This window comes from Streptopelia decaocto (genome assembly GCF_964273445.1).
Source record: "Streptopelia decaocto genome assembly, chromosome: 4".
Taxonomy (NCBI): domain Eukaryota; kingdom Metazoa; phylum Chordata; class Aves; order Columbiformes; family Columbidae; genus Streptopelia; species Streptopelia decaocto.
In genome coordinates, this window is record NC_138658.1 from 1155201 (window position 1) to 1178314 (window position 23114).

The 23114-nt window shown below is 56.4% G+C and overlaps 1 protein-coding gene across 5 annotated transcripts in view; it reads left to right on the plus strand.

Moving 5' to 3' along the window:
- Nucleotides 1-23114, plus strand: part of FRAS1 (Fraser extracellular matrix complex subunit 1) — a 112270-nt gene that overhangs the window by 87380 nt on the left and 1776 nt on the right. For 4 of the 5 annotated variants that reach the window (XM_082050618.1, XM_082050621.1, XM_082050619.1 and 1 more), the window contains 36 exons: nucleotides 49-174; nucleotides 661-908; nucleotides 2312-2460; nucleotides 2886-3048; nucleotides 3774-3909; nucleotides 4023-4213; nucleotides 5085-5238; nucleotides 5894-6157; nucleotides 6264-6452; nucleotides 6710-6829; nucleotides 7280-7459; nucleotides 8059-8183; nucleotides 8858-8998; nucleotides 9683-9910; nucleotides 10271-10384; nucleotides 11017-11167; nucleotides 11837-11996; nucleotides 12181-12343; nucleotides 13569-13815; nucleotides 13946-14290; nucleotides 14675-14835; nucleotides 15200-15347; nucleotides 15845-16050; nucleotides 16518-16674; nucleotides 16934-17134; nucleotides 17464-17651; nucleotides 17816-18091; nucleotides 18705-18937; nucleotides 19050-19210; nucleotides 20569-20783; nucleotides 21326-21476; nucleotides 21599-21706; nucleotides 21819-21978; nucleotides 22081-22197; nucleotides 22426-22592; nucleotides 22908-23113. In XM_082050618.1, the coding sequence (XP_081906744.1) occupies nucleotides 49-174; nucleotides 661-908; nucleotides 2312-2460; nucleotides 2886-3048; nucleotides 3774-3909; nucleotides 4023-4213; nucleotides 5085-5238; nucleotides 5894-6157; nucleotides 6264-6452; nucleotides 6710-6829; nucleotides 7280-7459; nucleotides 8059-8183; nucleotides 8858-8998; nucleotides 9683-9910; nucleotides 10271-10384; nucleotides 11017-11167; nucleotides 11837-11996; nucleotides 12181-12343; nucleotides 13569-13815; nucleotides 13946-14290; nucleotides 14675-14835; nucleotides 15200-15347; nucleotides 15845-16050; nucleotides 16518-16674; nucleotides 16934-17134; nucleotides 17464-17651; nucleotides 17816-18091; nucleotides 18705-18937; nucleotides 19050-19210; nucleotides 20569-20783; nucleotides 21326-21476; nucleotides 21599-21706; nucleotides 21819-21978; nucleotides 22081-22197; nucleotides 22426-22592; nucleotides 22908-23113 (6449 nt within the window). Of the gene's footprint in view, nucleotides 1-48; nucleotides 175-660; nucleotides 909-2311; nucleotides 2461-2885; nucleotides 3049-3773; nucleotides 3910-4022; nucleotides 4214-5084; nucleotides 5239-5893; nucleotides 6158-6263; nucleotides 6453-6709; nucleotides 6830-7279; nucleotides 7460-8058; nucleotides 8184-8857; nucleotides 8999-9682; nucleotides 9911-10270; nucleotides 10385-11016; nucleotides 11168-11836; nucleotides 11997-12180; nucleotides 12344-13568; nucleotides 13816-13945; nucleotides 14291-14674; nucleotides 14836-15199; nucleotides 15348-15844; nucleotides 16051-16517; nucleotides 16675-16933; nucleotides 17135-17463; nucleotides 17652-17815; nucleotides 18092-18704; nucleotides 18938-19049; nucleotides 19211-20568; nucleotides 20784-21325; nucleotides 21477-21598; nucleotides 21707-21818; nucleotides 21979-22080; nucleotides 22198-22425; nucleotides 22593-22907; nucleotide 23114 lie in introns of those variants that run through there. The other variant, XR_014183863.1, reaches the window with a different exon arrangement.

Genomic DNA, 23114 nt, shown 5'->3' on the forward strand with positions numbered 1-23114 from the left:
CGTAGTGTCCGAGGATGCTGAAGCCTGTCCTCCCTTTCCCCGGCACAGGGACCCAGCTGGCCGTAAGCGACTCGGATACAGCTCCCGAGGGTCTGTTGTTTGAGCTGGTGCAGCCCCCCCGGCACGGCGTGGTGCTCAGGCCCAGCGCGGACGGGCAGGAGCGCGTGGGAGCAGGTGAGCTGAGCACAAGAGTTCTCGGGCAGGAGACGGGGTCAGCACAACCCGGTTCGTTGGCCAGGAGGAGACAGATTCCTCTGGCAGATCTGGTCCAGTGGTCAAAAGCCCCTGTTGATGTTGGTGACAGCGGTTCCCTGTGTGTGGTCACATGAAAAACTGTTATCAGTGCAGGCAGGAGATGTGGAGAGGGAAGCCTTATGGAGCTGTGACAGGCATGAGCTTCCAAAGCAGCTGGGAAGAAAAAGACGATCTGTGCGCTCCCCGAGAACTGCAAATATCACTGGGGCTGTGAAGCTGTGAAGGTTACAGCTTTTCCTCTTCATAACGTAAATGCCTTTATAACTTGCATCCCTGTCAGGATGATATTAAACGCCGGTTTAGTACGTGATTCAGCCTTCTGCTAAATTGGGCCCTTAGGTGGTTTGAACTGGGCTGATGCTCTGAGCAGGGTCTTTCTGACCTGTGCGTTTTCTTCTTGGGAAGGCGACACCTTCACGTACGAGGACGTCACTCGCGCCGCTCTGCAGTACGTGCACGACGGCTCCTCGGCGGCGGAGGACAGCATGGAAATCTCCGTCACCGACGGCGTGACCGCCGTGAGCACGGTGCTGAGGGTGGCGGTGTCCCCGTGGCAGAGCGGCGCCCCGCAGCTGGCCCCGGGCTGCTCCTTGGCCGTCACCGTGCCCAGTAACAGCTCCGTGACTCTCTCGCGACTGCACCTCGCTTATACTGTAAGTTTTCAGCTATTTCTATGCCCACTGAACGCTGCCGCCCACCCTAACCCCCAGACGCTCTGCGGCACGCACATCTCTGCCGTCAGCGTGGATTATTGGCACGGAGCTCCAGTTTTGACTGTGTCCTGACTGCTGCTGCCGAAAAGGGGAGAAGAGGCTCTTTAATGCCAGCGGGTTTCAGGGCTGTCTCCTTTTGACTGAGGCAGAGGAGAACGGCCATGCTGACATGAGAATGGACTTAATCCCAGGTTTTTGTGTCAGGCAGGCTTGCTAATTACACACATGGATTTGCTAAGTGATAATCCCTTGAAAACTTCAGCCCATTCGCACACCTTCCAAAACCGCCTGGTTCTTTTTCCGGACGCGCTTGTGAGAGGGTGTTTGAGCAGCCCCACACGCTGGACTCCTTGGTAGCCTGGGGTGGGTCCCAGGGGCTGCGTGTCGTACAAGAGTTATCCTGCTGGTGGAATTCAGGAGCAAGGTGGGTTTCCCTCCTTGCGGGTGGTTTAGCAGCAGAGGCGCTGCAGGGGGCTCGGGCGGCAGGTCCGCTCCCGCAGAGAGGAGGCGGAGGGATCGCCGTGTGGCTGTCAGACCCGATGAGCGGGGGAAGAAGACGGATGTTTTTTCCAAGGGATCAGTCTGGATACAAGTCTGGGCTCTGTCCTGTTCTCCTCTTGAGGAGGGCGACAGGGGAGCAGTGCAGGTTTAATCTGAGCAAGAGCACAGCTTGGGAAAAGAGGATTTCGTTCCTGAAACGTTTGCTGAGGACAGGATGATTTCTGGCTTGTGTCTTATCTTTCAGGCAACTGATGAAACCTTTCAAAAGGCAGGTGACACCTGTGATATCATAGAGACAGTCATATGAAATGTCTCTTAAAAGAGCCAAAATCGGCTTTTAGTTTAATGTGAATCTGGCTTTTGCAGCATTGCTCTGTATTAACCTTTTTTTTTAATCTGAACTAAGAACTGAACTCAGCCCTGTGTCTGAAGCACTGATGGGCAACAGTGGCTCTCTCTGCCAGGTAGTACCTCAGTTTTGGGTCCCTTTATCTGGAGCAGGAAAATAGTATTACCATAGTGGTCCAGTCCACTCGGAGTGTACAGCAATTCAAACCCAAAAACATCAGCCTTATGTCTGGGAGATTCTGTCGATGTGGTACAGGGACACAAAGAAAACCTCTCTGAGCTGAGAGAAAATGAAAATGCCTTTTGTGGCAGATCCTGGGCATGTCAACCCAGTTGACTCTGCTCTCATCGGCAACGTCACTTAATATTCAGCAGTGGGTCTGACCCAGCCAGCTTGGTGTATTTCCCTGTAAATGATTTCATTCCTCCTTCCATTTCTAGTGGAGGGAAGCGTGCTAATCTTGTCTTGGTTTGGTTTGTTCCCTCCTGTTCAGGATGACAGCTCTCCCGACTCGGAGATCAGAATGCAGTTAGTGTCCGCGCCTGCGCACGGCAGCCTCGCGCGGGCGTCTGGCGCTGCCCGTGAGGAGCTTGCCGAGGTTCATCATTTCACCATGGAAGACATCAACGACCGGAGGATCAGGTATCAAAGCTGTTCCCCTTCAAGCCGTGCTGGTTAAAAGCTCACTGGGCTTTCCGCAGCAAACTGCTGTGTTCTGTTAGTACAAAGGATCAAAGATTTCTTTTTCCCCTTTTTTGGCTCTTGCATCCCTTGAGATGATAAATGAGAGCATTTTCCCGCGTGCATGTCTGAAATGCCAGTTGTCAGTGTATCTTCAAATTGCGGGAATTGTTTTCTGTGTCCACAATGTCGTGGTGATACTTCAGGTGGGCAGCAGCTAAATCAGGGATTTAAAAGAACTGGGGGAACGAGGGTTGGGAGGGTTGGGACCTGAAGCAGCCGCTCTCTCTCGAGCGGGTGCGTTCACCTCGAGGTGCAGGGGCGAGCTGTTCCTGCTGGGCTGTCAGCGAGAGCCCCTGACCCCGACTGCCTTGTGACTTCCACAGCTACTCCACCGCGTTGGATCCGGGCACGCAGCCGGTTACCGACACCTTCCACTTCACCGTTTCTGATGCCGAGAACAACCGGCTGGACGGACAGGTGTTCACCGTCACCATCGTGTCAGCCCAGGCGGTCCCGTCGCTCATTGCTTTTGCTGACCACATCGCTGTAAGTGGCTGCCTGGGGTACCAGGGACAGTGACAAGAAAGGGCCAGGTGTGAGGAATTGGACAAAATTCCTGGATTTAGGGGAAATCACTGGAGAAACGTGGTTGTTGCACATGCGATCCCATGGTTGCAGAGGGTTAACAGATCAGTTGGAAGGCAGAGGAGGCTGATGGTCCTGCTGCCTCCTGAGCCTCATCTGCTTCCATCTGGTCTGGTTGGAGCTGAGCTCTCCCTAGGGTGTCCTGTCGATATCGGTGGAACAAGTCTGACTTAGCCCTGTTTAATATTTCGTCCCTTATTTGAGCAGCTTGTGTGTAAAAGATGAGCAGAAGGCAAGTCTGAGAACATGAGTGCTTTGAACTAACACACAGCATCCCAGAGTCCTTATCAGAGCCTTCTGCAGTCACCTGCTCCTTTCCAGCTTTGCAGCCCCCTCCCTTGCCTTCCAAAGGTTCCCCTCGCCCCACACTGCAGATCCGGCCTTCCCAGAGGTCAGCGGGACTCTGCCGGTTCTCGTCTCCCCGATAACACCCTCACGGGCTCCTCTTGGGCACCCGGCAGGCTTTGTTCCTCCCATCCCACCTCACCTCCCACTGATTTCACACTGCGCACGTCTGGGGAGGATGGGACGGGATTTCTGAGAGCACCGTGAGGACCGGGGAAGCCTCTTCCACAGAGGCAGTGGCGTTGTGTGCGTTACTTTTGTCACGTGCTGTTGCTCCCCAGGTGGATGAGGGGGGCAGGGTCCCGCTGCTGCCTCGGCACCGCTTGGCCCTGGATTATGATGCTGCTGCCAGGGAAGAGCTGAAGGTCACGGTTCTCACTCTGCCCACGTATGGCTGCCTTGAAAACACCAAGACAGGTAAACATCCCCCGGTGCCCTGCACAGTGAGTTCTTCCCCTCATCCTGCTGCTTTTATTTTCAGTTTCTCAGTGTATTGCACATTGTTTCACTGGTGTCATTCTGCTCTGCAGGTGAGAGGTTTGGCCCGCAGAGCGCTGTGACCGCAGAGGCGTCCTTCTCCGTTCAAGATGTTCTGGACAACAGCATTTACTACTTCCAGAGCGTCCACGAAAGCATCGAGCCAACAAGCGATGTTTTCAGCTTCTACGTGAGCGACGGCTTCAGCCGGTCTGAGGTGCAGAGCGTGAACATCACGGTTCAGGTACCGCCCGCGCCTCTCGGGCTGCCTCTCCTTTACACAGACACATGGCAAATCCTCCGTGTGTCCCATGTATTTAGGCTGTTCTGGGAAAGTGTTTTAACATACAATGTCCGTATATAAATGATCCAAGGCTGGACCAGCTCTGCTGGGAGCACAGGCTGGGAGAGCTGGGCTGTTCAGCTGGAGAAGAGAAGCTCCGGGGACACCTTAGTGCGACCTTTCTGTACTTAAAAGGGGCCGATAAGAAAAATGGGGACAGACTTGAGCAGGGCCTGTTGTGACAAGACAAGGGGTGATGGTTTTAAACTAAAGGAGGGAGATTCAGGCTGGACATGAGGAGGAAATTGTTGCCCTGAGGGTGGTGAGAGCCTGGCCCAGGTACCCAGAGAGGTGGTGGCTGAACCATCCCTGAGACATCCCAGGCCAGGCTGGACGGGGCTCTGAGCACCCTGAGCTGGTGACGATGTCCCTGTCATGGCAGGGGGACTGGGGAGCTGGGAACATCCCTCCAACCCAGATCATTCCGGGATTCTATGATTCTATGGCTTGTAAAAGTGCAAGCTTCTCATTTCTTTGTCATACACGAGAAGGGGATTAAAGAGAGTGCCCTTCCTGCTCTCTGTTTCCTTCCCCTGGCACAGACACATAATTGCCCGGTGACTCAGAGGACAGTTGTGTGGTGCAGCCTCTTCCCCAGGGCTTGTATCTCAAGCATCTCCTCCCTCTTAGAAGCAGCCATGATGCTGGCTAGATTTGGAGAGACTGGCACAGCCCACCCATGGATATCAGCACCATTACCATCATTTTGGAGCTTGTATTTCATTCAGGTGGCTGTTCTGCTTTACTGACTGTGCCTTTGGGACCTGTGCAGCGGCAGAACGACGAGCCCCCGAAGGTGGCACTGGAACCCGTCAGAGTGCGCGAGGGCTCAGCCGTGGTCGTTACCAACACCTCCCTCAACCTGCAGGACCTGGACACCCGCAACAGCGAGCTTGTCATCCTGGTCACCAAAAGTCCCAACCACGGTAAGTCCAGACGAGCTGGGGAGCGTGTCCTCGTGTGTCTGTGTGGGCAATAGCCCCTGATGTGAGAGGGAATCCTGGCACGTACCTGTAAAGCACATGCAGCCAAATTCTCACCAGTTTTGGTTTTCCAGTAAGGTTGTGTCTGCCTCCATGGCTCCCACTGGGAGCTGGTACGCAAAGAGTTCCCAGCAGATCATCTCATCTGCACCTCGAGTCCTGGGGTCAGTTCTGGGCCCCTCGTGCCATGAAAGGCCTTGAGGTGCTGGAGCGAGTGGAGAGAAAGGAACGGAGCTGGTGAGGGGCTGGAGCACAAGTGTGATGGAGCGGCTGAGGGACCTGGGGGTTCAACTGGAGAACAGGAGCTGAGGGGAGACCTTATCAGCTCAAGGTGCACCAGGGGAGGTTGAGGTTGGATTTAGGAACAATTTCTTCCCCAAAGGGCTGTGGGGCATTGGAACAGGCTGCCCAGGGCAGTGCTGGAGTCACCATCCCTGGAGGGCTGGACAGATGGACATGAGGTTCTCAGGACATGGGGCAGTGCCAGGGGTGGGTTATGGGTGGACTCGATGATCCTGAGTGTCTCTTCCTACCAAACGGTTCCAAAATGATTCTATGATCTTTTCTCCATAACTGTCCCGTATCTGTGGTTCACCAGGTCGCCTCCGCCGCAGGCAGACAGCTGCGGAGCCCCCGGAGCGCGGGCACGTGCTGGCCCCGGGCTCAGCCTTCACCTATCAGGACATTGTGGACGAGCTGATTGTTTATACTCAGAGCGGCGCAGCAGCACAAACAGACGAGTTTGGCTTCTCCATCACGGATGGTCTCTACACGCAGACAGGGACGCTGGAGTTCTCCGTGGAGCACCCCAAAAAGCAGCTGCCCTCGTTGTCTGTCAACAGGGGCCTGCAGCTCCCCGCCGGTACGGGGAGGGGGGAGCTGGGATTGCTTGGCATTGCCGTGTGCTCCAGTCTAGACCAGTCGCTGAGCTGGGCTGACTGGAGCTGTCTGTGGACTCTCTGGCCCAGGCTCTGCCGCGCACCTCACAGAGCAGCACTTGGAGGCATCAGCTGTCGATTCCGATGACACGAGGATCAGATTTGTCATGAAGAGGGATCCCAGTGTGGGCCAGCTACAGTTGGCCCAAACCGATGATCTGGTCCGGATCTCTGCCAAAGGACCTGTCAAAAGTTTCACCCAGGCTGACGTAAATAAAGGTGAGAGTGCTCGATTTTAGGTAAGCACAGCAAGTAATGATGTGGCCTCATCTTCATGGGAGGAGGAGAATGACTTGAAACAGGGAAGGGAGAGGGAAAGAAGTTAAGCAAGTGTTAAAAAGCCTCTCTCAGCAGGGGAAAAAGAAGAAAGAGAAAAAGAAATGAAATCCACATCCAGGAGCTCTGTCAAGCCCCGCGTCCCTGGGCTGGGGGGGCAGCCTGTAATAAACCAGCTCTTTTCTCCTGTCCCTGTGCAGGGCAAGTGCTGTACAGTCACAAGAAAGGGGATCCCGACGGAAATTTCACCTTCGTCTTCGATGTGATCGATGCGGATGGCGACAAACTGATGGACCAGTCTTTTTATATTAGTGTTCTAGGTAAAGTATAGCGCCAAAGTTATGTTTTCTTTGGGGCAAACATCAGGCCTTCATAAATTACCACCCAGCAATTACCACAGCAAGTTATGACATAATTCTTGAGATGCAGGTTTTATTCACTGTTTTTATCCGCTTTATTCCTTTGAAGTCTGGGGCACGGAGAGAGTTGGCGGATGTGAGGATTAGTTCTTTGGCTTCTTACAAATGCACTGAAAAGGGCAGAAAAATTCCACCTTCATGTCTTCATACTGTCTAGATTGTCTCTAAGACATTATAATGTTATCAACCCCTCATTTAATGCCGAGGCTTGGAGTAACTGTTTCAGAATTAGCAGTCTGGGAGGTGTTTATGTGTGTTCTGCCTTTTACTTGCCCAAGTACCTGGTTTGTATAAGCCCAGGCACAGGAGGGTGACAGTCTCCTAACTCAGCTTTGTCTTTAACCCTTGCAGAGGACAGGTTTCCCCCCTCCATCGTCGCTAACGAAGGGCTGGTCTTGGACGAGAACTCGGCCAAGACGCTGACGACCCTGCAGCTCTGCGCCACGGACCGGGACAGCGAGCCCCGCCGGCTCCAGTACCAGCTCACCCGGCAGCCGCAGCTGGGGCAGCTCGAGCATCTGGCCTCCCCAGGTTCGCAGTGAGAGTTAAAGACTCGAGTGCTTTTTAAAATGTTTGCCGGGGACCTTTCTGTGTCTGTGTCACACCTGTCAAGATGTCACTGTAAGGCAGTGTTGAAAACGGGGCTCAGCCCATTCTAAATGTGGGGTACAAGGAGGGAAGGAGAGAGCAGAGACCCTGGAGGGATTTTTGCAGAAGGCCCGCACTCGGTGCTGCCTGGCTTAGGTCCGTCCCGCGGGGCAGTGCTGTCCAAATGGTCCATTTGTCCTCTTTCTCACATGTCCTCTCTCACTCCCTGCGCGAGAGGCTCGTCCCCAACAGGGTGTCCTGGCAGCCTGAGGTGCCATCGTCTCATTTGAAGCCTGGGAACAAGTCTGTACTGCTTTTTGCAGAAAGGCTGTGTCTACATTAATGTACAAGTTGTTGAGCAGAGTGTTTTGGAGGCTGTGCCAGGTAAATCCCTGGCTCGGCTGAGGTTGGTGGCGCAGCCTGAACTGGAGCGGAACAGGCCAAGACTGAGTGCCTATGGCGAGATACGGCCAACTCCCTGTATTTCTCCCTGCCTCGCTCTTCCTGTTGCACTTTTACCCCCTTTTTTGTTCTTTTTCTAGGGAGGAGAATTAGTTCTTTCAGCCAGGCAGACTTGGAGTCTCGCAGCATCCGCTACGTCCACACCAGTGACGCTGAGAAGCACACGGATGCGTTCACCTTTACTGTGTCTGATGGAACGAACGAGGTGGGTCCCAACATGTTCTGTCACCTCGGTTCATTCTGTGGGGTGTGGTGGGGTTGGTTTTCCTCTAGTGTGCTCACAAGAGACAGTAACACAGAGCAAAGGAAAGGAAAAAAGCCACGCAAGGGCTTGTCATTTGGCAGCGGTGGGTGCTCTTACATCCCCCGCCCTGAGAGATCAGATATATTGTACCGCAGGGAAGGGAATGAGCCCCATGAGGGGAAGGGGGAACCCCCTGAGATGTCTCCTCATGAGGCTGATGGGCCTAGATTTCAGTGTCTGATTGTCGTCTGCTCACCCATTGCTCCTGGGGCTCAGCTTGAGCCCAGAGCACTGACAACGTGCCCCGAGGCACGGTTCGACCCTTGAGAAACGTCTCCTTTCTGCTGCCTGAAAGGGAGAAATTCTGGCTGCAAATAGAGGGAGAGGGACAACGTGGAGTGAGGGAGGCAGGAAAAGGTGGATGTCTGTAAATGTCACAGAAAGAAGGGTAACTGAGTGGGGAGGGGCAGAAGAGTTTGTGAGCTTGGAAGCTCTTGTTTACTCACTGAATAAGGCCAAGATGAAGTGACCCAAGCTCAGCAGATCCCGGTGGTCCCCTTAGAGCATGGGCTGTGTCCCTGGAGTTACTCTTGGCAGACTGAGTTCACCAGCAGCGGCTTTTCCTCCTGCTCCAGGTGAGCCAGACGTTCCACATCACCATAAACCCCGTGGATGACTCCTTGCCCGTCGTGCAAAGCCTGGGGATGACGGTTCAGGAAGGGCTGAGGAAAACCATCACCGAGTTCGAGCTGAAAGCAAGAGATGCTGACACAGAGGTAATCAGGCAGGACTCCCCCGAGCCTCCTCCCCCTGCCCTGTTCTGCCCGTCTGGGCTCTCAGAAAAACGGGCTCGTGTTGCAAGAGAGAGACTGCAGTGAGTGCCATCCCTCCCTGTGCTCGTACCCTGTCTGTCTGTCTGTCTGTCACCACGTCAGACAAACAGCTTGTGGGAGGCCCGGTTTGCATAGAAACAGAACAATCAGTGTTTGAGCCAAGCAAAGCGCTGCCTTGAGAAATGGCTTCATGTGCGATGTCTCAGACGCCCATAAACAAGAGCCCTGAGGGACAAACCCAAAGGTTGTCACTGCCCCACCCCGACAGAAGTGACAGGGGGCACATGTGGCCTGGAAGGGCTGCAGAACGGGGTCTGCTCTTGGGTTTGAGGGGCTGGCACGAGGGCGGGAGCCATCTCAGAGCAGCCGAAGCAGGAGTTTGGTTGATGTGTCCGGCCTAGGGCTCCCTGCTTGGGTGGTTTCACAGAGAGTCACCCTGGGGGAGGGATGGAGACGGGACAGGGCTCAGGGAACCCAGCTCAGCGTGTGGTGCTGCGTTTCTGTTCCGGCTGGAAACGCTGTGCTGGGAAAGCTGTCCTGGCCCAGAGTCCCTGGAGCTGGGAGGACCTGCCTGTCCTCGGTCCTGGGGTCACCTCCTCGGTTTCCAACGCTGTCTCCTTGCTGCAGGCTGAGTCAATCACGTTCACGGTCGTGCAGCCCCCCCGGCACGGGCTGATCGAACGCACCGGCTCCGGGCAGCGTTACCACCGAGACGCCACCTTCACGATGGACGACATCTACCAGAGCCGCGTCAGCTACAGTCACGACGGCAGCAACTCGCTGCAGGATCGCTTCACGTTCACCGTGAGCGATGGGACCAACCCCCTCTTCATCGTGGAGGATGGGGGGAAGGAGGTGAGGGGAGCAGAAGGGATGCGAGGGAGACCTTCTCCAGCTAGTACAGGGCTGCCAAACTCGTTTCCACTGGGGTCACATCAGCCTCACGGTTGCTTTCAGAGCACCGAATGTAATTTTAGGACTGTATAATTTTAAGTACTCCTACCTATGAGGATCTTAAGAACATGGATTAGTACCAGGGTTGGACTCGATGAATTTGAGGGTCTCTTCCAGTCAAAATGACTCTCTAATGCCACATTCCGTGGTGCAGCCGCCCCAGGACTTCAGTCCCAACAGAGCCAAAAGAGCCAAGCTGGAGATACGGTGGCCCAGACTCTGCCTCCCAAAGTAACAGCCGTCTCTCTGCACTTCTGTCAGGTGGTGACAGCAGCACCGCAGCACTTCCAGGTGGACATTCTCCCTGTGGACGATGGGACACCCCGTGTTGTCACCAACCTGGGTTTGCAGTGGCTGGAGTACATTGACGGCAAGGTAACCGCGGGCCTGGGCTCGGCTTAGGTTGTTTCTTGGGCCGTTCCAGGAGAAGGGGCTGCACAGGAGAACATCCCGATCCGTCAGCATCTGTATTTTTGTGGTACAGAACAGGTGTCCCCCTGCGCTCATGCAGGGTCTGGCAAAGGCAGAGCTGTGCAGGGCTGCCCGCGCGGCGGCTTCAGGAGCCAAAGCAGGCAACCTGGCTACTGAATTGCTTCCTGGGCCATCTCCTTTCCTGCCGTCGGCGGGACCGCCAGGCCTGGCTCTTCTGGCTCTTGCGTGAGCTGTCCCGTGCAAGGCAGCTCTTGTCCCCCTCCCCAAAGTGGGACGTTTTCAGCTTTGCTGATGACAGAGAAGTCTTGATGATGTGCCACAGCAGCCATGGTAAAGATAATATATATGGCATTCAGAGCAATGCGGCGCAGGGATTTCTTGCTGTGCCGTGCCTTTGTTTTGCTCAAGTCCAAAGAAAACCCAGGAAGCTCTCTGGTGCTCGGACATTGCCTGGGTTTTCCCTCGCAGCGTGGTGTTTGACGGAGGGATGGCTGGGCTTTGGGATGAACTGTCCATCGGACTCGCGCTGCTGGGTCTCCAGAGTGTTTGACTCCCTTGCTTTGGCTTTAATCCAGGCAGCCAATGTGATCACTAAGAAGGAATTGCTGGCGACAGATCCTGACACAGATGACAAGCAGCTGATCTACGAGATCACAACTGCTCCTAGAAATGGTTATGTGGAGAACAAGCTGAGGCCAGGGGTGGCTGTGACCACCTTTACGCAAGGTATGGAACTGGGGTTCTGTGTTTTCTCTCTTCTCCTTCAGCTGCTTCAGTTTGCCAAATAGCTTGTGTGTGCTGAGAGCGAAAAGGAAGGTGGGAGGGGAAAAGACAAAGGGTCAGATCTCAAAGGTGTGTGCAAAAATAAGATATGAACTTTGCTCTAAATTGCAGGAATCCTCTAATTTCTGAGAGACGCCATCCCATGTCCTGTAGCACGCTGGGGTTCTCCAGACTTACTGTAGCTGGAGGTTTGACTCGCGACAGTGTAGAGCAGTGATTTTAGGGCTGGAGCTCAGGAAACATCTCAGTGAGTGCAGAAGGCCATAGGGCCTCAGTGAGAAGGAGCCCTGTGAGGACACACCAGCTTATAGAACAGCGCTGAAATGTGCTGCCCAGGCAAACCTTTGCACTTGATCCAAGCTACTTTACATTGACTTTGTTTTTAAGCCTGAGCGTTACGGATAGAGCCCAGGCAAGGGAATGACTGTGGCAGCTGGTGGGCTGTGGAGAACCCGGTCCCCGCGCTGTGCAGATCACAGGATCACAGAGTGGTCAGGGTTGGAAGGGACCGCTGAGAGCATCTCGTCCAGCCCAGATGTGTCTCCACGCTGCTCGTCGGTACAATTGCTGTTGAATGTCTGGGTCCGCTCACGGGGTGTCTCCTCCCGGCAGAGGATGTGAACCAGGGCCTCATTCGGTACGTGGTGGACGAGGAGAAGGTTTGGGAGACCATGGACAGCTTTCAGTTCCTGGTGAGGGACAGCAAACCCAACGTGGTCAGCGGCAACGTCTTCCACGTGCAGTGGTCTCTCCTCAGCTTTACCCACACCAGGTAAACAGCACTCTTTTTTGGTCAGTGGGAAGCGCCTGCCGGGTTAAACCCTGCAGCAGGGCTGCGGAATGGCGGACGTCTTGGATTTTCCATGGAGGCAACAGTCTGCAGTGCTCGTTATCAGCGCAAACACATCGCGTTCGCTCCCCAGCCCGTTAATTGTCTCTGCTTGATGTGTTTCCAGCTACAGTGTCCGAGAGAGCGCCGGCTCCGTGAGCATCCCGGTGCGGCGGGTGGGAAACCTCAAGCAGTACGCGATCGTCCTGTGCCGCACGGAGCAGGGCACGGCCACCTCCGGCGCCGCTCGGCCGCCGGGACTGCGGGACTACGTGGAGCACGCGGGGCAGGTGGGCTGGGGACACCGGAGGGGACAGGTCACCGCCCCGGGGTGGCAGTGACGGCAGGAGGGCAGTTCCCGCTGGGAAGCTGCTGGAAAGCCGTGGTGTGCTTGTAGTTATCACAACTACGCTTGGAAACTGGGTTATATTTCCAGCAGCTTCCCAGCCTGGAGTGCCTGGGAGCTGCTGGGCTGGGTTATGCTCAGTGACATCCAAACTATGTCTTCCGGAAAAACATCTGAAATGGGGATTTAAGTCCCCAGAGGAAGAGCGCTTCTCCGGTGAGGTTGTTCCTACAGTCAGACATGCTGACTGCTACAAAGTCTTTAGTTCTGGTGACATTTGGTGGACATGAGCTTCCTTCTCCACGATCCTTGTTTCCTCGTGTTCCTCCAGACCCAGGAGTTCTGTGGCGCTGTGTGTTTTCTGCCTAGGCAGTAACTCTCTCTCTACGTGTTTATCTTCAGGAGCTTCAGCTCCTGAAAACCTTCACTACAAAATAATTGCATGGATAGTTGGCAGGACTTGTCTCTGTCCGCAGCCATTTGTTCCTTCAGAGACCTCCTACCAGAGACTGTCCCTGGGTGCTGTGCACGGCACCTCCAGCCCTTCAGTTCTTGTTTCCTTCTCCGTGCACCTCGGGATCGTGTTGAGCACCCTCAGCACAGCGCTGGGATTTCTTACCTTTTCTCCAGTGGCTCTTTTGGCACGTTTTCAGAAAGCCCACTTTTCCTTTCTGCCTCGTCCTGTGCTCTCTAGAGCCCTGGATTTTGTGGCTATTGCTGATTTAATACAAGTGTTATATCATCATGATTTAGAGGTTATTTCAGCAGCTGCTTCTTTCAATTTAAGCAGGTTTTGCGATCCCATGGCCATGAGCAAAGTCCCCAAAGTGCTCACGCATGAGCACCAGCAACGCTCTGTCTCTGGGCAAAGCTGGTGGTGCACGTCGTGTTAACGAGCTGCTTTCAGAAGAGGGTCTCTTCTTTGTTTCTCCGCTTTTTGCTGTTGGCAGCGAGGCTTTGCAGCAGCTAAACCCATGGCTGAGATCAGGAGGGGTCGGGGCTTTCGCTCTGCGTTTGCTGTTGCCTTTGGCCCTCGCTGGCCATTAGTCCGCGGTTGGGGCCGGTGTGGGCGCTGCCTGCACGGGGTACGCGACTCGGGCTGGGTCAGCAGGAGGGACAGAAGGTCTCGGAGCCCGTTCCAGAGCGAGCAGCCCCCCCGCTGCCCCCAGGTGCAGTTCGAGGAGCGGGAGGACGCCAAGGCCTGCGCCATCACCATCAATGATGACACCGTGTTCGAGGGCACCGAGAGCTTCACTGTGGAGCTCAGCGCGCCGGCCTACGCCCTGCTGGGGAACGTCACCCGCGCCACGGTCACCATCGCGGACACGGAGGACGAGCCCACCCTGCAGTTCGCCAGCAAGACGCACCACGTCAGCGAGAGCGCTGGTGTTCTCTCTGCTGCCGTGGAAAGGAAAGGTGGGTCCTGCCGGGCACCAAGGACTTTCTGTGCTGCCGTGGGGCACGGGAGGGAGAGCGGCTCTGCAGGCGCTGCCGTGGGCGAGACGTGTTTCCATGGAGTTATGTGTTTTTTCCCGTTGTGTCTTAGGGGACACCAGCAGCACGGTGTCTGCCATCTGCTACACCGTCCCCAAATCGGCCAAGGGCAGCAGCCTTTCTACACTGGAATCTGGCGCTGACTTCCGGTCCCGGGGGCTGGCGGGTGACAGTCGCATCGTGTTCGGGCCGGGTGTCACCACCACGCCGTGTGACGTGGTGCTGATTGACGACAGCGAGTACGAGGAAGAAGAGGAGTTTGAGCTGGTGCTGGCCGACGCCTCGGAGAACGCCCGCATCGGCAGCCGGGCTTCGGCCACCGTCTTCATCGCTGGGCCCAACGATGTCTCCACGGTGTTCCTGGGAAACGCCACTTTCACCGTCAGCGAGGCTGCAGGTGAGGAGCCACAGGGGCTGCCCCAGGGCTCGGGGAGGGGCTTGGAATCACAGAGTCATTTTGGGTGGAAGAAACCCTCAAGATCATTGAGTCCAACCATAACCCACCCCTGTCCCTGCCCCATGTCCTGAGAACCTCATGTCCGTCTGTCCAGCCCTCCAGGGCTGGTGACCCCAGCACTGCCCTGGGCAGCCTGTTCCAATGCCCCACAGCCCTTTGGGGAAGAACTTGTTCCCATGTTGAGGGTTCCCGGTGCTCTATGCGGCAGCCGGTGCCGGGAGCGGCGCTGCAGGGAGCAGGAACCGCTGGAGGGCAGGGGGCGGTTTTGGGGCACGTGGCCACGTTCTCATCTGGGTTCTCTCTCCTGTGCACCCGGTGATGCAGGAACCGTTGAAATTCCCGTCCTCCGGCAGGGACCTGATCTCTCAGCCCCCATCTCGGTGTGGTGCGCCACTCGAGCATCGGACCCTCCGTCTGCCAGCCCGGGAAACGACTATGTCCCCAGCTCCAAAAAGATCGAGTTCAGGCCCGGCAAGACGGAGGAGGTGAGGAGCACTGGGACTCGGAGGGGTCCGGCTGCTGGCGCTTGTCCTCTGCACGCTCTGGATTTGCCGGCGCTGAAAATGCTCTCAGGGCCACGTGAGAATTGCAACTGAACCTGCCAGGCCCAGACTGGCATCTGATCAGCTCTGCGGCCAGGGAAGATTTGGTCAGGCCCCTCTCCCAGCATAAAGGGGTCTGACTGTTTTCTGGAATAATGTGCCAGATTTATCTAGAAAATTGTTTGCATTGATGAATGAGCTTAGAAAAGACCTGACATAGTGATATTACATTAGAAACCCAAACGCGAGTGCCAAGAAGGGCGACAGCTTTGCACCTCTCCAAGCGGGACTCGTGCTTTCCTTGTAGTTCTGCACTCTGACCATCCTGGACGACGCTCAGTACCCGGTGATAGAAGGGCTGGAGACGTTTGTCGTTTACCTCAGCTCGCCCCACGGAGCTGAGCTGGCCAAGCCCTTCCAAGCCATCGTGGCCATCACTGACATCTTCCAAGACGGTAAGTTAGCATGGCAGCTCTGTCCGGTCCATCCGGCCTCTTCCTTAGCGCTTCCACACAGCAGGAGGCCAGTCTAAGGTCATCCTTAGGCTGGACTTAGCCTGTTTTCCTGGGATCCTTCCATTCCATTTGGCTGCCCCGTTTCTTTCCGTATGTCACCATATACAATAGCTTGGAGTCTTCAGAAGTGCAGGATGGATTTTTCTGTGGGCCAAGGTCCCCCTTACAATGTGGGAACGTTTGACTGCATGTTTCCTTTTTCTTGTGTTCTAACCTCTCTGGTCTTTGCTTGCCTGAGGAAAGCACACACCGTATAATCTAGCTTTGTAGCAGCCTGTAATCTTTTCTGCCTTTGTATCTTTTGTTGAGGTCCGGTCTCTTTGCCACAAGGTATTTCTTGGATAGAGAACAGGGAGTGAAGCTGACGTTCCCTCTGGGTGCTCCCGTCTCTCTGTGCAGCTCCAGCGCTGCTCGACTGTCTCTCTTTCCTCCCGCAGTGCCGAGCATGCAGTTCGGCAGGGACACGTACGCGGTGAAGGAGCCGGAGGGGGCTCTGCACATCCCCGTCCTCCGCAGCGGGGACCTGAGCTACGAGTCCTCCGTCAGGTGCTACACGCGCAGCCAGACGGCAGAGGGCACGCAGGACTTTGCGGAGAGGAGGAACGCAGAGGAGTCCCGCATCACTTTCTTCAGAGGGGAGAAGGTGAGCGGAGCCTGAGGAGAGCGAAGAACCCCTGGCGGGAGACGTTCGGATCTCCTCCTCGCCTCTGCGCTGCCAGGCCAGCTGGACACACTCTCCAAACTTGTTTCACAGAGATGCTTAAGGTCACAAGTTCTTCTGGTCCTGCAGACACGACATGACTCTGAGAGGAGTCTTTGTTTTGTGCTAAAACGGGTTGAAACACGCAGTGCAAATGCTGCGTGTCAGCAGGACCGGGGGTTGCTGCAGCAGAGAGCTGCGGGTTTGTGGACGCAGATGTCTTCACTGCTGTGTCTCGCCATGTAACCGTGTGGTTTGTCCACACTGAAGTAGCAGCCTCAAAACCAGAAGTGTTTGTTACAGGGAAGGCAGTATTCAGACATTAAACCTGAGACAGTGAAGTTACAGCGTGGCCTAAGTGGGTCAGTGATTCGTGACTGTGCTGTTTCCTCCCGCTTTCTTGGCTGCAGGTGAAGAACTGCAGTGTTTCTATCAGCGATGACTCTGCCTTTGAGCCAGAAGAGCAGTTCCAGCTCTGTCTCGGTAGCCCGCTGGGAAACCACTGGAGCGGGGCCAGGACGGGGAAGGTGGACGTGGCAACCGTGACCATCACCAACGACGAAGACGGTGAGTGGGGACGCTCAGCGAGGACACGGGAGTTGTAGCAAAGGCTGTGGACTGGCCGTGTGCCATCACCCGGCACGGGCTGAGGGCCTGTGGTTCGGGGCGAAAATCGTGTCCTCTCCTCCGTGCCCCAGGACTCATGTTGGGGTTTGCCTCACCCTCATCCACATCCAACCCCGGCTCACCCCGGCTGCTCTGAACGCCTTTGGTCCGTAAAAAGCTGGTGACAAGCGGTGTCTTCTCTCTCCTGCTGTTTGCGCAGCGCCCACCATTGAGTTTGAAGAAGCCGCGTACCAAGTGCGGGAGCCGCCCGGCCCGGAGGGCGTCGCTGTTTTAAACATCAAGGTGTTGCGGCGGGGGGACCAGAACAGGACCTCCAGGGTCCGCTGCAGCACCCGCGACGGCTCCGCTCAGGCCGGGCTGGATTACTATCCCAAGAGTCGCATGCTCAAGTTCAGCCCAGGTAAAGGGAAGGGAGGTACTTTGGATCACAGATATTCACGACAGACAGCTAATTTAACACACAGGCGTTATTCATCCTCAGAAAATCTGTCACCTGAGCAATGGGATCAGTTATCATCGCTGGAGTTTGATGTGTAGAGTAGACTCCTGTGTGGAAGCAGCTAAATTATTAGTAGCAATGAGCAGAAACAAAATCGATAACGCGTATTTTGTCATAATGTCTCAGTGATCGTAGCCTAGAACAGCTGAGCAGTTTTTACTGAGAACTTCAGAGCAACACCGGTTGGTGAACCGAGTTCTCTCCATTTCTCGTGCCTTTTCCTCTCGCAGGTGTGACCCGTCTCGTGTTCAAGGTGGAGATCATGTCCAACGAAGACCGGGAGTGGCACGAGTCCTTTTCTGTGGTGCTGGGCCCAGATGACCCCGTGGACGCTGTTCTTGGAGACACCAGCACTGCGACAGTGACCATTCTGGATCAGGAGGCCACCGGGAGCCTGATCCTACCAGCACCTCCCGTGGTGAGTTGCCTGTTACAACAACTGTGATTTAGAACCTTCACGCACAGACCGAAGGCCCCGGCGGGGTTTCCGAAAGGAAATTAAGAGCTGCTGCGATGTGGCAGCCTGGAGGACGTGGCCAGGATCGCCTTCTCAGCGAATGCCGCCGTCTCACGCCTCTGCAGGTCGTCAGCCTGGCCGACTACGACCGCGTGGCAGAAGTGACCAAGGCCGGCACCAAGAAATCCCCTTCCCCGGGCTACCCGCTGGTCTGCGTCACGCCGTGCGACCCGCGCTTCCCGCAGTTCTCCGTCATGGAGCAGCGCTGCGCCGAGGCGGCCATCAACCAGTCGGCCATACAGTTCAGCTGGGAAGTCGCGGCGCCCACAGACGGGAGCGGAGCCAGGTCGCCCTTTGAAACCATCACCGACAACACGCCGTTCACCAGCGTCAACCACAAGGTACGTGGCGCGTGGGCTTGGCTGCGGGGTCGTCTCCTTTCCTTCCGCTCCCGTTTTGGGAGGGACACAGCTGAGGGACGAGCTGTTCCTCCAGGCGCTCGTTGTGCTGCACGGCGGCCCCAGAGCTCCTGTCCCCGGGCCGGCCCTGTCCTGCCCCACACACAGAGTTACCCTTTCCCTCCGGGGGCTTTTCCCAAGCGCTCCCACCCGCGCTGTCCCAGCAATTCTCCGGCATCCAGGGGCGTTTCTAGGCCGTGCCCACTCATGCATGAGTCTGAAGCAGTTTTAGCGGGCAGCGCACGCTCTGGGTGCGCAGAAATTGAGACCTAAAATCTCCTCGGATTTGGGAATTGGCGTGAGACATACAGGTGATGCTTGGGGATTATTTTTTTCTGTTGGCTCCAGAGACTGGGGCACCGTTCCTCAGCGAGCCTGCAGTGGATAACAGCAGCGCTCCTGCTGCCCTGGGCAGTAGGTGTGAGCGCTCGGGCGCTTCAGTAAAGCCCTGGTGGCCGGGGACAGATGGTGACAGTTCCAGCTCCTCTTCCCCTCCCTCCAGCGCGTGGGCAAAGTCAGGACCCGACAGGCTTTGCCCCACACGTGTCTCCCGCAGGTGCTGGACAGCATTTACTTCAGCCGGCGGTTCCACCTGCGCTGCGTGGCCAAGGCTGTGGACAAGGCCGGCCACGCGGGGACCCCCTTGAGAAGCAACGTGGTGACCATCGGCACCGACAGCGCCATTTGTCACACGCCCGTGGTGGCGGGGACAGCCCGAGGCTTCCAGGCGCAGTCGTTCGTGGCCACTCTCAAGTACCTGGACGTGAAGCACAAGGAGCATCCCAACAGGTGGGAGCCTGGAGAAGGGGACAGCGCGTCCCGCGCCGGGCCCTGCGGTGACGGGGCCGCTGTGAGAGGAGAGAACGTGTGTCTGAGCCGCGTCTCACCCGGTTTGTTCCAGAATCCACATCTCGGTGCAGATTCCCCATCAGGACGGGATGCTGCCCCTCATCTCCACCCTGCCGCTGCACAACCTGCATTTCCTTCTCTCCGAGTCCATCTACAGGCACCAGCACGTCTGCTCCAACCTGGTCACCGCCAGAGACCTCAAAGGCATCTCGGGTAATCTTTAAAGCCACTTTTGCTAAATACTAACACTAATGAATCTTCCTGCACTAACAGCAGTGAACAGAGTTACCCTGTCAGAGATGGGACGGGATGCAAAGGGATCTTTCAATAATAATGACGGGGTTACGCAGCGTTGCTCGAGGTGAGGAGGTTGTAGGTTCACACCATGCTGGTGATTTTTTCGCTTTTTGAATCCGTCTTGTGATGTCCGTGTCATTAAAAACGGACCCACAGGCAGTGGGTCACTCTGTGTGTGTCACAGAGGTGGCAAAAGCACGTTCACTGCTACGGGAAATGCCAGAGCCAGAGAAAAAAGGCAGTTTTGTCCCCGAAGCGCAGGGTAACTTGCTCCACGCTCGTTCCGTGGATAGTTTTGCCCCCGAAGCGCAGGGTAACTTGCTCCACGCTCGTTCCGTGGATAGTTTTGTCCCCGAAGCGCAGGGTAACTTGCTCCACGCTCGTTCCGTGGATAGTTTCGTCCCCGAAGCGCAGGGTAACGTGCTCCATGCTCGTTCCGTGGATAGTTTTGCCCCCGAAGCGCAGGGTAACGTGCTCCACGCTCGTTCCGTGGATAGTTTTGTCCCCGAAGCGCAGGGTAACGTGCTCCATGCTCGTTCCATGGATAGTTTTGTCCCCGAAGCGCAGGGTAACGTGCTCCACGCTCGTTCCGTGGATAGTTTGTCCCCAAAGAGCAGGGTAACGTGCTCCACGCTCGTTCCGTGGATAGTTTTGTCCCCAAAGCGCAGGGTAACGTGCTCCACGCTCGTTCCGTGGATAGTTTTGTCCCCAAAGCGCAGGGTAACGTGCTCCACGTTCGTTCCGTGGATAGTTTTGTCCCCGAAGCGCAGGGTAACGTGCTCCACGTTCGTTCCGTGGATAGTTTTGTCCCCGAAGCGCAGGGTAACGTGCTCCACGCTCGTTCCGTGGATAGTTTTGTCCCCGAAGCGCAGGGTAACGTGCTCCACGCTCGTTCCGTGGCTAGTTTTGTCCCCAAAGCGCAGGGTAACGTGCTCCACGCTTGTTCGGTGGTGGGCAGGGGGTGCTTGAACTTCATTCTGTTCATTTCGTCCTCGAGCTGTTCTGCATTTCTCAGAGTTTACCTTCAGCCTTCCGTTAATGTGTCCATGGGTTTGGCTTTTAGGATTCTCACCTCGCTCCTACAACATTTTCCCCTGCAGACCTGCAGACCCTGCATATGCAGGATAACGAAGGGAGAGGAGCCCGTCAAGTCCCCAATATAATCAAAGTCACTGACATGATTTGAGAGGGAAAACGGGGCCTCAGTGCTCAGCCTCGAGCTCTTTAATGTCTGCTCCCTGAGCGACCCGTGTCCTGCTGTCTGTCCACCCCAGAGGGCGGGTTTCTGGAGGAGGTGACCTACGACAGCATCGTCCTGGGTCCCGGCTACGACCGCCCGTTCCAGTTCGACCCCGGCGTGAGGGAGCCCAAGAGCATCCAGCTCTACAGGCACCTCAACCTCAAGAGCTGCCTTTGGACTTTCGATGCTTATTACGACATGACCGAGCTGATTGACGTCTGCGGGGGCGCTGTCACCGCCGACTTCCAGGTGAGGTGCTGCCTTTTAAATACCAGGACGCACTGGAAATACAAAATATTCCCACTTGTGTTCCGTTCTCTTACAATTTTCACCACGGTCTTGGCCAGTATAAAAGAGCGCAGAGCAGAGGCATGTCAGTCCACACTGCTCAGGGCAGGGAGGTCACAGGAATCTTTAAGTAATTTATTAATTCTGGCCAATTCTTATTCTGGCTTTCTCTCCCAGACGTGCCTCAGTGCCCTCTCATGGGTGGGTTAGACACGTGCGGTCCTGAGCAAGCAGAATTGATCATTTCTAATTCACGTAATTAGAAACTGAGTTGGGTTTTTTTGCGGTGAAGTGACCCCAGCTCCTGTTGTCCCACGACACCAGAGCACGTCAGTACTTACCCTTATGTAAAATGCAGATTTGTCTGAAGTAGCTGCACCTAAATGTGAGGGTGTGAAACGCTTTCAGACTGGCCACTTTTGGCCTCAGTTTTTCTTCCCCGTGGAATGAGCCTGGGCCGGCGTCTCTCCTTTGCGGAACCACCTTTTGGGTTTTCTCGACAGGTCCGGGACTCTGCTCAGTCCTTCTTAACCGTCCACGTCCCGCTCTACGTGTCCTACATTTACGTGACGGCGCCGAGAGGTTGGGCTTCTCTGGAGCATCACACCGAGATGGAGTTCTCCTTCTTCTACGACACCGTTCTCTGGAGGACAGGTGGGCCCCAGGCTCTGCAGGGAGCACGGGGCTGATCCCGGTTGAACCGGGACTTTGTGGCGCCCCTGGAGCTCCGTGAGGTGACAGAGCCCGCGTGGTGACGTTGTTCTTGCCGCCCGCAGGGATCCAGACGGACAGCGTGCTGTCGGCCCGCCTGCAGATCGTCAGGATCTACATCCGCGAGGACGGCCGGCTGGTGATCGAGTTCAAGACTCAGGCCAAGTTCAGAGGTGAGAGCGTGAGCGCGACGGAGAGAGCCGTCCAGCCCACGTCTGTCCCGAAAACGCGAGTCCCTGATCCCGGGAGGCGCTGCCTGAGCCGTCCCCCCGTGTCCTGCCCCAGGGCTGTTTGTGCTGGAGCACCACAGCCTGCCCCACGCCAGCTCGGCTTTCCTGACCCCGGAGCACCTGGCAGGGATCCAGTTCGACCTGCAGCTGCTGTGGAGCGCTCAGACCTTCGACTCGCCCTCCCAGCTCTGGAGAGCGACCAGCTCCTACAACAGGTGAGGCCGGCGGGTTCAGCTTCGGTGGGTGTCGGGCAAACGCATCCCACGGTGCCGGCTCGGGGTGCCGCTGGTGACCGCGGTGCCTCCCGTCTGTCCCAGGAAGGACTACTCCGGCGAGTACACGGTCTCCTTGATCCCCTGCACCGTGCAGCCCACGCAGGCCTGGGCAGAGCCCGGCGACAAGCCCCTGCCCTGCACGGCCCACGCTCCCGAGCGGTAAGGACTCGTCAGCACCCCGGCAGGACGGTCCCAGCCCGCCCGGGGGGTTCGTGGTCCCGTGTGCCGGCGGTGACGGCAGCGGGAAGGGGCGGGGGCTGAGCGCCACGGCCCACGGGCGCTGGACCAGCGGCGCTGAAGCTGAGGGAGCGGAGGGGAAGCAGCGCGGGCACTCGGGGCGCGGACAGCCCCGACCTCTCCCTTTGCCTCTTTTTGTGCCCGTGTCAGGTTCTTGATCCCGATCGCCTTCCAGCAGACGAACCGCCCGGTTCCTGTCGTCTACTCCCTGAACACGGAGTTCCAGCTCTGCAACAACGAGAAGGTGTTTCTGATGGATCCCACCCAATCCGAAATGTCCCTGGCAGAAATGGATTACAAAGGGGCTTTTTCAAAGGGTGGGAGTTCCGTATTGTTCTGTGTTACCTGTTCCCCTCGTACCCGACGTTTCTGTCTCCCCAACTTCCACGCCTGCGAGAGAGAGGGGTGAACCCAGCCTGGGCTTTGCCTCTTTTGCAGCCCTGGAACAGCGTGAGCAGGGACAAGAACGTGCTCTGCACGGCGTTCTGTCACCTGCACACGCAACCCAGCCCTGCAGAACCAGAACCGCGCGTGGCTCGGGGCATTTGGCTCTCACGAGGCTCCTCTTGTTCTTTCTTTTCTGTTGTTTTCTGGAGAATTTAACCCGACCGTGTTTCTCCCGCCCTCCTCAGGGCAAATCCTGTACGGCCGCGTGCTCTGGAGCCCCGAACAGAACCTGAACGCCGCCTACAAGCTGCAGCTGGAAAAGGTCTATCTGTGCACGGGCAAGGACGGGCACGTGCCTTTCTTTGACCCGACCGGCACCGTCTATAACGAGGGGCCCCAGTACGGCTGCATCCAGCCCAACAAGCAGCTGAAGCACCGATTTCTGCTCTTGG